The sequence below is a fragment of the Ptychodera flava genome, unplaced genomic scaffold (genome assembly GCF_041260155.1).
Source record: "Ptychodera flava strain L36383 unplaced genomic scaffold, AS_Pfla_20210202 Scaffold_28__1_contigs__length_4768798_pilon, whole genome shotgun sequence".
Classification (NCBI taxonomy): domain Eukaryota; kingdom Metazoa; phylum Hemichordata; class Enteropneusta; family Ptychoderidae; genus Ptychodera; species Ptychodera flava.
In genome coordinates, this window is record NW_027248350.1 from 2,097,586 (window position 1) to 2,111,217 (window position 13,632).

Genomic DNA, 13,632 nt, shown 5'->3' on the forward strand with positions numbered 1-13,632 from the left:
TACATGCACACAACAATCACTCCACTATCCAATATTTTGAATGTGCAGTCATGGTCTCTCATCTACACTTATTGACATAACTATCTACATGCACCCAACAATCACTCCATAATCCAATAGTTTGAATGTGCAGTCATGGTCTCTCCATCTACACTTATTGACATAATTATCCACCTACACACGACAATCACTCCAACTATCCCATAGTTAGAATGTGCAGTCATGGTCCCTCATCTACACTTATTGACATAACTATCCACATACTGGCTACAATCTATCCAACTATCGAATATTTTGAATGTACAGTCACGGTCTCTCATCTAGTAGATCTACATTATTGACAGGACTATCCACATGCACGTTACAATCTATCCAACTATCTAATATTTTGAATGTACAGTCATGGTCCCTTATCTAAACTTATTGAAATAACTGTCTACATGCACACAACAATCACTCAACTATCCCATATTTTGAATGTGCAGTCATGGTCTCCCAACTACACTTATGAGATATAACTATCTACATACACACTATAATTTATCCAACTATCTTATATTTTGAATGTACAGTCATGGTCCCTCATCTACACTTATTGACATAACTGTCTACATGCACACAACAATCACTCCACTATCCAATATTTTGAATGTGCAGTCATGGTCTCTCATCTACACTTATTGACATAACCATCCACATGCACACAACAATCACTCCACTATCCAATATTTTGAATGTGCAGTCATGGTCTCTCATCTACACTTATTGACAGAACTATCTACATGCACCCAACAATCACTCCATAATCCAATAGTTTGAATGTGCAGTCATGGTCTCTCCATCTACACTTATTGACATAATTATCCACCTACACACGACAATCACTCCAACTATCCCATAGTTTGAATGTGCAGTCATGGTCCCTCATCTACACTTATTGACATAACTATCAACATACTGGCTACAATCTATCCAACTATCGAATATTTTGAATGTACAGTCACGGTCTCTCATCTAGTAGATCTACATTATTGACAGGACTATCCACATGCACGTTACAATCTATCCAACTATCTAATATTTTGAATGTACAGTCATGGTCCCTTATCTAAACTTATTGAAATAACTGTCTACATGCACACAACAATCACTCCACTATCCCATATTTTGAATGTGCAGTCATGGTCTCCTCACTACACTTATGAGACATAACTATCTACATACACACTATAATTTATCCAACTATCTTATATTTTGAATGTACAGTCATGGTCCCTCATCTACACTTATTGACATAACTATCCACATACTGGCTACAATCTATCCAACTATCGAATATTTTGAATGTACAGTCACGGTCTCTCATCTAGTAGATCTACATTTATTGACAGGACTATCCACATGCACGTTACAATCTATCCAACTATCTAATATTTTGAATGTACAGTCATGGTCCCTTATCTAAACTTATTGAAATAACTGTCTACATGCACACAACAATCACTCCACTATCCCATATTTTGAATGAACAGTCATGGTCTCTCATGTACACTTATTAAATAACTATCTACATGCACACGATAATCACTCCACTATCCCATATTTTGAATTTACAGTCATGGTCTCTCACCTACACTTATTGACATAACTATCTACATACACACTACAATCTATCCAACTATCTAATATTTTGAAAGTACAGTCATGGTCTCTCATCTACACTTAATGACATAACTATCTACATGCACACTACAATCACTCAACCATCCCATACTTTGAATGTGCAGTCATGGTCTCTCAACTACACTTATGAGACATAGCTATCTACATACACACTATAATCTATCCAACTATCTAATATTTTGAATGTGCAGTCATGGTCCCTCATCTACACTTATTGACATAACTGTCTACATGCACACAACAATCACTCCACTATCCCATATTTTGAATGAACAGTCATGGTTTCTCATCTACACTAATTAAATAACTATCTACATGCACACGACAATCACTCCACTATCCATATTCTGAATTTACAGTCATGGTCTCTCATCTACACTTATTGATACAAACTATCTACATACACACTATAATCTATCAACTATCTAATATTTTGAAAGTACAGTCATGGTCCCTTATCTAAACTTATTGACATAACTGTCTACATCACACAACAATCAGACTATACCATATTTTGAATGTACAGTCATTGTCTCTCATCTACACTTATTAAATAACTATCTACATGCACACTACAATCATTCCACTATCAGATATTTTGCATGTGCTGATATGCACTCATCTACACTTATGAAATAACTATCCACCTACATACTACAATCTTTCCACTATCCCATATTTTGAATGTACAGTCATGGTCTCTCATCTACAATTATTGAAAAAACTATATACATACACACTACGTACATCACTCCAACAATCCCATATTTTGTATGTACAGTCATGGTCTCTCATCTACACTTATTGACACAACTATCTACACCTACACAACAATCACTCCACTATCCCATATTTTGAATGTACAGTAATGGTCTCTCATCTACACTTATTGACATAACTATCTACATGCATCACAACAATCACTCCATAATCCAATATTTTGAATGTGCAGTCATGGTCTCTCCATCTACACTTATTGACATAATTATCCACCTACACACGACAATCACTCCAACTACCCCATAGTTTGAATGTGCAGTCATGGTCCCTCATCTACACTTATTGACATAACTATCCACATACTGGCTACAATCTATCCAACTATCTAATATTTTGAATGTACAGTCACAGTCTCTCATCTAGTAGAGCTACACTTATTGACATGACTATCCACATGCACGTTACAATCTATCCAATTATCTAATATTTTGAATGTACAGTCATGGTCTCTCATCTACAATTATTGACAAAACTATATACATACACACTACCGGTACATCACTCCAACGTTCCCATATTTTGTATGTACAGTCATGGTCTCTCATCTACACTTATTGACACAACTATCTACATCTTCACAACAATCACTCCACTATCCCATATTTTGAATGTTCAGTAATGGTCTCTCAACTACACTTATTGACACAACTATCTTCATGCACTAAACAATCACTTCACTATCCCATATTTTAAATGTACAGTATCTACACTTATTGACATAACTATCTACATGCACACAACAATCACTCCACTATCTAATATTTTGAATGTACAGTCATGGTCTCTCATCTACACTTATTGACACAACAATCATCCCACTATCCAATATTTCATGTATGTATGGGTGTATCAAAACCTATTCTGCGACAAGAAAGTGCTAGTAGCACTTTCAAGAAAATGCTATCTGCGACCAAGTAGCAATTTGATTCTGCGACCTGGTAGCACTTCTGTTTTGCGACCTGTAGCACTTTGATTCTGCAACCTACAGCACCTTGTAGGAGGGATGTTTTATTTTGCGACCTGTAGCGTGATCGATAGACACTGATCGATACACCGATACGGAGCGACTACCAGCAGCCCGGGACCGCGGCCGTGCCCGCTAGTGTGCCGGTGACCGCGATGAACCCGGCCCTTCGTGTCAGTTTTAATTTATTATACGCTATGAATTCAGCGAAACACGAGTCCCAAGATTAAAAATTTGCCAGTAATTTTCCGTTTCCGAATACAGAGCAGAGTAGAGACGCATGTTCAATAAACTTTGTGTGACGTGTCGACACCATGAGTAAACGCAGTTCGAAGCATGAAGTACATATGTTTACGTACGCTTTACGGGTTTCGCTATTTTGACTGTAACATTACCTGAGTGGGTATTATCTCTGTCAGAGTGAAGAGTGCAATTGTATGGGAGTTTTTTTCATCATAATTACACTTATACATAATTTATACTACATCATAATATATTGTAATCGGGAGACTACCCACATTTTCTGCGTTTACGTTGGTAACCGTTCTAACAACTCAAAATATACGCATCAAACGGGGCACGCGTACGTGTTCTGTCTTTTCATTGGCGACGCAAGGTTGTGACGGCCTGTCAGATTCACTTCGATGTAATTATCACCTTTTAAAAGAAAGCCGTTTACAGCTTCGATCCCCCCTTCAGTGCTAGTGAGTTACGGCCGCATGTGTCTCGCCGCCGACAAAACGCCTAACTACCGTTCGCTGTCAAACGTATCAACGCCTTTTGTTTACGAACCCGCCACACTGCAATCTCAATGGCAACACCATTCGGTGTGGACTCCTACTTTCCCCGTTCGAAAAAATGGTACACTCCGTGACGAACGTAAACAAAAATGGCCATGCCTGCGCGATCCTGCAAGTGAACGTGCTTCATGGCGTCCAGGGTCCAGTTTTATTTTTATGGGGAAGTGACCGACTGAATGTGTACTTTTCCCTCTGGAGGTTGAGTTTGAAGCCGCACAATGGCTTCTTCTCCATTAGCGAGTGTCTATTATCACTGTCAGAGTGAAGAGTGAAATCGTATGGGAGAATTTTTTTTCATCATAATTACACTTATACATAAATAATTGATACTACATCATAATATATTGTAATGGGGAAACTACCCACATTTTCTGCGTTTACGTTGGTAACCGTTCGTTCTAACAACACAAAATATACATCAAACGGGGCACGCGTGCGTGTTCTGTCTTTTCATTGGCGACGCAAGGTTGTGACGGCCTGTCAGATTCACTTCGATGTAATTATCACCTTTTAAAAGAAAGCCGTTTACAGCTTCGATCCCCCCTTCAGTGCTAGTGAGTTACGGCCGCATGTGTCTTATCGCCGCCGACAAAACACCTAACTGCCGCTCGCTGTCAAACGTGTCAACGGCTTCCCGCCTTTTGTTTACGAACCCACTGCAATCTCTCCTACTTTCCCCGTTCGAAAAAATGGTACACTCCGTGACGAACGTTAACAAAGATGGCGCGATCCTGCTTCATGGCGTCCAGTTTTATTTTTATGGGGAAGTGACCGACTGAATGTGTACTTTTCCCTCTGGAGGTTGAGTTTGAAGCCGCACAATGGCTTCTTCTCCATTAGCGAGTGTCGAATGCTTTAAACAGAGTGGGCTAATAACGAGTTTTGTCGGCTAATGCAACTGACATGGCGTTGCGTCATTGTGTGAAACGGGCGGCGGGTATGTCAAAGCACGGTGACCGTGGTCAAAGTATCCGTCAACAATGTAACGATCCACACGATCTACCCTACAACACCAACCGATGTATATAAAATGGCATGTTTCTTCGTAGAAGATCATTCTTGCCAGAGCAGCTGTCGTAATCGCAGTGTACGTCCATAAATCTTATCGTTATGTCATCCTTACTGAAGAAGCAGGCTGAAAGCTGGGCTGTGCTGAAGAGGCAAGTCGACAAGTTTATTAAGAAAGCCAACCTAGAAGTAGCCGTTGTCGTAACCTTCTATGACAAGATATCGAAGAGCAGGAAGTGTATTACCCATGGTACAGAGAGGCTACAACAATCAGTACACAGTAACCTAGAATGTCTGTTGCAGCCTACAACGGTTACTTCAACGCAGTCTTCAAATGAAGATGACAGTGTCACCGTGACTGATAGCGTGAGTGTACTAAAACTACCCGATCTACGAGAGACTCCACAAGGTAGCTTACTCAAGTTGTCCTTCAAAGAATTTAGATATCTGATCCCCGAACTTGTTAAAGTCACTGTAAGAGGTCGCAACCAACCACTGTGGGGTACGCCTGCATGAGAACAACTATAGTACCGAAAACGCTCCTGCATGGTGGCCCGCCCAGGTACCCTACAGCAACCCGTGTAAGAGACCCAAACATGTTTCCGGTTGGACAGACTTGCTGAGAATAGCGACCAGAGCGTGTTATGAGTATTATGGGAAACAACACCTGACAGGTAAGTTGCACACTGATTGCTTTTACATAAGAATTTTCACATATTTACTTGAAGACACCAGGCAATAAAGATGTATTCATTTTAAAACCAGCAAATCGAACATAACTGTTTTTCCTAGTGAAATTTGAATCATAGAATAAGTTTAACTACGTCAAATTGGGGTTTTTTTGTACAGACCGTTTTGGAAAGATGGCTGTACATTTGATGTAATTCTCTTCTAGTGTTCTGTTTTCTCTACAGTGACTCCCACAGAACATCATCTCAAGCTTAAAATGTTGAACTTATGATAAAGTACACTAACTCTATTCTTTTTTTATGATATATCTGTAGGTGAAAATCTGGAAACTGCACATCCACCATCCCTTACAGAAAGTTACCCAGAAGAGCAACAGCAATCATCATCTGTCCCTCATGGTAAGTTTTTTTTGTTTAATATTAGTAAATAAGGTATCAATGAGAAAGCTGACTATCACATCCATTGTGAGGGCAAGGACATTTCTTTGAGTAGCTTCATCAGCCCTGTAGCCTTTAATTGTAAATCCTGCAAATCATAGAATCACCATTTAACAACATTTTGAATAACACATTTTGAGAATTTGGATATACATTTGGTGAAATTCGGTTCCAAAGGCAATTGTCTTTTCTTCTAAAATAACTTTCAGGGAAAGGTCTAAAGTATAAAATCTTGAACTAATGATAAAGCAAACTAATTGAGTTTTTTTGTCAAACCAAAACTATAGGTGACAATGTAGAAGAAGAAGAACAACCCCATTCGCTCCCACCATCCCCAACAGAAGATTATACAGAAGAGCCACAGCAGTCATCAACTGTTCCTCATGGTAAGATTTTTTCCTTCCACGTTTTTAATTATTTTCAGTTATACTAGTTCAAAGTGTTTATTAGAAACATAATAGAATAATACTGTATTTGTCACCAGAAACTCATATGAGATTTGCAAGTTTGCTGTCAACCCCCCCCCCCCCCAAAAAAAAAAAAAATTTGGTAAACATCAGCATTACCAAATTGTGTCAGTTTCCGAGATGAAAGTATTGTGAGTATGTAAAGTGAACTATAGTTGCTATGAGTTTGGCTGCCAGCGTGTGAAGTCAGAGTCACCTTATTGTCAGCCTGATATTTTGTTAGTAATATATACATTACATATATACGTTTAGTAAGCTGTGATTTATTTATGTACAGTGGTGCACAGAAGGAAATGAAAACAATTATGTGAGCCTCCATAGGTTAACTTTACTATGTGAATTGTCCTCATTGAGACATTGTGAGCATTCAAAATCGCTTGCTTCTTTCCAAGCATCACTACATTTATTCTTTGTGATGCGATTCTTTTGATTACAAATTTGAACATCATTTGATTTTTTTGGAAATGTACATCTTCTCCTTTCATAGATTCCTTGCCTGATGAAGCTTTATCCCCTCTACTAGCTGTACCAGCCCTGCAGCAGATACTTCAACATTATTCAACTCTGAACCAAACAGACCTAGGTAAGTGTAAATACTACTTTTATTATAAGTAAGGGGCAACAGTCAGTCACTCTGTGAGTTTAAGTATGGATTCAAACTCGTTCTATAAAAACATCATTTTTACCAAGAGCAAATTGACCTTTGTACACAAACCACAACATGTGTTTAAAAGTCTTTAAATAATTGTCAAATATTAGTCAGCACAACAATTTATCTGCATTCATAATATACAAGCAAAAACCAACAAGTGTAAAGTATTTAATGTTGCAGTTGTGTAACATGTAAAAGTGTACTCATGTTTTTTTTATTACCTTCTTTTAGATTTCCTCAACATTCAGTCAACCCCAGAAGCAATACCCACTGCGCCACCCTCCATATCGATGTCTATGATTGCACCAGTGGAGGACGACACAATCAACACTGATGCTTCACTGACATTTGATCAGCACCCTCTCCAGCATTCACCGCAGCCACAGCCACAGCCACAGCCTGCCCCATCATCACATAATCAAAGCCAACCAGAGTCATCTCAATCATCAGAGCCAACCATCATTTCACAGCCATCACCACAACGTGTTCGAAGAAGTCAGAGACAACCAAAAAGAACACTGAAGGGTCAAGATTACAACGTACGCCAAACACGTCAGAGAAGATGAATTTAACTACTTGATTTTATTTTTGAAATCCATCTTGTAATGGTATTTAACTGGAATCAAGACATTGAATATTTTGTTGTATTTGTAATTCATTACAATTTCTTCTCAGTTAAATAAACAGCTATGTGTGACCAATCACTGGTTTGTTGTTTTTGTGTTGACAGAGTATGCATGATGTTTATGTCAGTTTGTTTGAAGAACGTCTTAAGACAATTAAGTAATCTACTTGTATGTGTATCAGGACTTTGAAAATGACCACAGGGGCTGAATAAGCGAGACAAGGGAAAAAGGCTCGTACACAAGAAATATTGTTTAATAGTATATTCTTTATTATTATATCCTTCATTACCTTTTAATTGGACCTTACTAAGCCCCTGTGAAATGACCCATTCTTCAAGACATGTTGACATGATAAAATACTTCATGGTAAGATACTAGAAAAGCAAATGTGACATCTCATGAAACTTTGAAAGTGTAGACATGGAGAACAGGTACTAACAATGTAGTCAGCTGCAGGTTTGGTGTTCTTTCAGAGAACAAAAGAATCAGTTTCTTTGACAACAATAATAACAAAGTTTGTTTCCAATTTAGTCTCTTCCATGAAAATGAAAATTTGTTAACAATGGTAAAATTCATATGATACACGATTTTGTATAGCAGTTAAAAAAAATAGCACTGTAGAAGTGTTGTGTAATAATACACTTTGTTCATTTCTGGTTCCTGATTATACCGAAAGTAATATTGTTATGTAGGTCATTTCCCCCACACTCATCATGACCTGAGTTCAATTAGTCTAGAACATTCTCAAGGTCACTGCCCTTAATGACCTCACAACCTTGAATTCAATTAGTCATGTTTGGAATGTTCTGGAAAGTTGATTAGTTGTGTAAGAGAGATAATTTTAGAACAGTAATTAGCATGTCAATAAAAGTTCTAGATTGTTCTTATATGCCTTTATAAAAGGGACGTGCACTGCTTCCAGTCAGACTTTTGGGATCGTGTCTCTTGTGTGTTACTAAACTCCAGCAGTAGTCATTCTCAAGACTTTCCAAGACCTTCACTGCCAACGCTGGATTTATACTTTGGACTTTGTGCAACTACAAGCCTGCAAGCCGAAGGACTGTTCATTCATCCGACTGACTGTTACAACTCTGAGACTGGAGCTTTGCCGTCCCAGCTGAGATAAGTAGTCTGTACACTTTTAAAGCTTGTACTCTGTCCCTAACTTAGCAATTAGTTTTGTTTTCGTAATAAATTTTGTTTAAACGGAAACTGCTGAGTTCACCCTTTTGTTCGTATCCTCTGCATGTAACAAAATTGGGGGCTCGTCCGGGAGACGAATATTTTGAGCCGTTTGACAACATTTTGACAGCTTTTCAAAACTACTATATACTGTGAACTCAGCGAAATTTAATCATGGCGGAATTTAAACCAGAGGAAATGGATGACCTTGATCAGGACACATTTGATTCCCTCAGAAAAGACGACCTCATAACACTGGCCAATTTCCTCAAGGTAGAAGTTAAACGATCTATGCGCAAGCGGGAAATACAGTACCACATTGCAAAACATTTAGTTAATTTAGGCCAATTTGAGGAATCCACCTTGAAAGATTATGAGCCCGAGTCTACCTTTGAACTAAGAAAATTAGAATTAGAAATGCAGACAAATTTGGAGATCAAGAAACTAGAATTACAAATGAGAGAGAAAGAATTACAAATGGAAGAAAGACAGAGAGAGAAAGATAGGCAGGAAAGATTAGAAATGGAAGAAAGACAGAAAGAGAGGGAATTGGAAATGAAAGAAAAAGAATTGCAAATGGAAGAAAGACAAAGGGAGAAAGAAAGAGAGGAAAAAGAAAAGGAAAGAGAATTAGCAGAACACCGACTGCAGTTAGAAATGAGGCGTTTAGAGCTTAGAAAGTCAGGAAAATTCTTCCCTTCAGACAATTTTGACATCACTAAGCATTTCAGGTTAGTTCCCCCTTTCCAAGAAAAGGATGTTGATAAATATTTCCTTCATTTTGAGAAAATTGCTCAGAGTCTGGATTGGCCTAAGGAGTCCTGGTCTATGCTTTTGCAGAGTGCTTTGGTGGGTAAAGCCAGAGAAATTTACATTCAGTTGTCAGTAGAGCAGGCTTCAAATTATGATTCTGTGAAGGAATTAATTCTCAAGGGTTATGAGTTGGTGCCTGAAGCTTACCGTCAGAAATTTAGGGATTGTGAGAAGGTGAAAGATCAAACTTATGTTGAATTTGCTCGAACAAAAGAACAACTGTTTGACCGTTGGTGCTCTTCTGAAAAGGTCAGTCAGAATTATGACAAATTACGACAGCTTGTTTTGATTGAGGAATTTAAAAGGTGCATCCGGAGTGACATCAAGACGTTTATCAATGAACAAAAGGCAGATACATTGGAGGTTGCTGCACGTTTGGCCGATGATTATTCATTGACCCACAAATCTTCATTTCTCAGCAAACCATCCCAGTCCTTTCCATACAGAAACAATGCAGGTAAATTTAACTCCTCCTTTTCATCCAAGAATTTCTCAAAGGAGAGTAGGAAATCAAATGACAGCAGTTCACACAGTTCAAGTAACACTCCCACATCATCAGATCCCAAGTCTCAATCTCCTTCTGACAAACAGTTTGGTACACTTTCTTGTAATTATTGTAAGAAAGACGGCCATTTAATGTCAGATTGTTTCAAATTGAAAAGAAAACGTGAAGGTCAAAGTGGTCAAAGTGGATCTAAGCCCACCGGCTTTATTTCTTCATCAACTCAATTAGAGTCTAATAATGTGTGTAACACACTTTCTGAGGTTAAATCCCTCTTATCCCCAATTTTTTTTTATGAGGTCAAGTTCAATTCTTCTCAAGATAGCATTGTGGGTATTTTCGAACGATTTATTCATGATGGTTTTATATCACATTCTAGTGATTTTTCTTCCACTACCCCTGTCAAAAATTTAAGAGATACCGGGGTTTCCCAGTCTCTTTTGTTGGCAGATACCCTGCTGTTTTCTGAAAAGTCATTTTCAGGTTCTAAAGTTCTTATTAAAGGGGGAAATTGTAATGACTACATTCCTCTTCCTCTCCATAATGTCCATTTGTTTCTGGACCGGTGACTTTAGGTATTAGGCCTTTTTTGCCTTTTGAAGTGATTCACCTTCTTCTTGGAAATGACCTTGCTTGGAACAAGGTCATTACTAATCCACTTGTGACTGATAATCCCAGTTTAGATCAGGATCCAGAGCCAATTGAACAAGAGATACCCGATTTATTTCCTTCATGTGCCATTACTCGAGCCATGTCAAAGAAAACTTCCGAGAATCAAAATACTCTCAAAAATAATGTCACAGATGTTGACTTAAATAACACCTTTCTCAGTCAGGTGTTTGACACGGATCATTCCGTTATCCCTCGTGGATTTGAAACTTCCAGTAAAACTTCTGCTGACCAAAGTCAGACGTTTTCTAGATCAAATCTCATTGCAGAACAACACAAAGACCCAGATATTTTGTCTTTGTTTGACAGGGTAGATGATGAAGGTAAAACTTCAGATAGCTGTGTTTCCTATTATACAAAATCTGGTATTCTCATGCGTAAATTTTGTTTCTTCTTTTGATTTTTTTGTTTTTTTTTTTTTTTTTTTTTTATTTTTTTTTTTTTTTTTTTTTTAAAATTTCAGATAGCTCTGTTTCTTTTACAAAATCTGGTATTCTCATGCGTAAATGGAGACCTCCAGATGTCTTGGTTGATGACGATTGGGCTATAAACATCAAATTGTGGTTCCAAAGCCCTACCGTGCTGAAATATTGCGCCTGGCCCATGAAACCCCTGGGCTGGTCACTTAGGAGTCAGGAAAACTTATCATAAAATTCTCAGTCACTTTTATTGCCTAATCTCAGGCAGGATGTAGCACATTTCTGTAAAACTTGTCACACATGTCAAATGGTAGGAAAGCCAAATCAGACCATTCCAAAGGCCCCTTTACAGCAATTCCTGCATTTCAAGAACCATTTAGTAGGATACTAATAGACTGTGTTGGGCCCCTACCAAAAACAAGATCAGGAAATGAGTACATGCTGACAATAATGTGTACATCAACTCGGTTCCCCGAAGCCATACCACTGAGAAATATAAAGACAAAGACTATAGTGAAAGCTTTAGTCAAATTTTTCACTTTATTTGGCCTCCCTAAATGTGTCCAGTCCGATCAAGGCTCCAACTTTATGTCTGGAATTTTTCAACAAGTAATGGATCAGCTAGGCATTAAACAGTATAGGTCATCCGCCTATCATCCAGAAAGTCAGGGTGCTCTTGAGCGATTTCATCAAACTTTGAAAAACATGATTAGGACCTACTGTTTCGACACAGAGAAGCAGTGGGATGAAGGAATTCATTTTCTGCTCTTTGCTGTTAGAGAGTCAATTCAGGAGTCTCTTGGTTTTAGCCCATTTGAGCTTGTATTTGGACATACAGTCCGTGGCCCACTTAAGCTCGTTAAAGAGAAATTCCTATCAGACGATGATGATTGTCTGAATATTTTGCAATATGTGTCAGATTTTCGTACAAACTCTCTAAAGCATGTGAATTAGCCAGAGAAAATCTTGAGTCATCTCAGCAGTCAATGAAAACCAGATATGATAAAAGCACCTCAAAACGGAAGTTTGAACCAGGTCAAAAGTTCTTGTTCTACTTCCGGTTCCTGGCAAACCACTCCATGCTCGTTACTTTGGGCCATACCTAATTGATAAGAAATTGAGTGATTTAAATTACATCATAATAACACCTGACAGGCGAAAACAAAAACAGCTATGTCACATAAATATGCTTAAGCCATATTTGGATAGGGATAATCTTACTATAACTCAGCCTGTCAGTACCATCAGTTCTGGCCATTATGAAGATAGTGATACTGAAACTGACTTGAGTGAAAATACTCTAAACTCAAAGCTGGGCTCGGTCAAGCTTCAGAACTCAGAAATCCTGGAGAAGCTGGAGTCTACAAAGTTGGCACACCTCCAGCCAGAACAACAACAACAGCTGAAAGAACCAATCCATGAACATTTGTTCCCAGACATTCCAACAAGGACAAACATCATCTATCACAACGAAGATGTCTGCGACAGTAATTCAATGGAACAACATCGAGACAGACTGAATCCTGCGAAAGCGGAATATCTCCAGGAGGAAGCCAAGTATTTGCCGAACAATGACTTTATAGAACTCAATACAAATAACCGGACTTTGCCATGCATACTTTATGCCAAATTCAGTGCCATTTCAAGTTTTCCAATACCAAATTGCAAGAGGATAGTCATGGGACCGATCATCCTGTTTGCTATTTTTAACAAATTTAGCAAATTTAACAAATCCCAGAGAAACTAATCCCAGAGAAACTACTCTACAATTGAAAAAGAGTGTTTATCTTTGATATTAGCTTTACAGCATTTTGAAGTTTATGTTACTTCTTCAAATCAGCCAATAGTGGTTTATATTGATCACAAACCTCTTGTTTTTCTGCAGAAATTTAAAGGCAAAAATCAGAGATTGTTAAGATGGAGTTTAATGTTACAGGAGT

At 38.2% G+C, this 13,632-nt stretch overlaps 2 protein-coding genes and 1 long non-coding RNA gene across 3 annotated transcripts in view; 2 read left to right on the forward strand and 1 right to left on the reverse strand.

The window, feature by feature from the left end:
• LOC139127030 (tropomyosin-1, isoforms 9A/A/B-like) overlaps nucleotides 1–13,632 on the forward strand; it is a 109,220-nt gene that overhangs the window by 59,737 nt on the left and 35,851 nt on the right. The window lies entirely within an intron of this gene.
• The window catches only part of LOC139127079 (uncharacterized), a 64,963-nt gene that overhangs the window by 29,728 nt on the left and 21,603 nt on the right, over nucleotides 1–13,632 (reverse strand). The gene's annotated exons all lie outside the window — the stretch shown is intronic.
• LOC139126939 (pinin-like) lies at nucleotides 5,338–8,108 on the forward strand. Its single transcript, XM_070692859.1, has 6 exons — nucleotides 5,338–5,485; nucleotides 5,715–5,909; nucleotides 6,240–6,323; nucleotides 6,650–6,748; nucleotides 7,317–7,412; nucleotides 7,713–8,108. Exons 1-6 carry the CDS (start codon nucleotides 5,338–5,340, stop codon nucleotides 8,045–8,047), a joined length of 957 nt encoding a protein of 318 aa, XP_070548960.1. The 3' UTR covers nucleotides 8,048–8,108.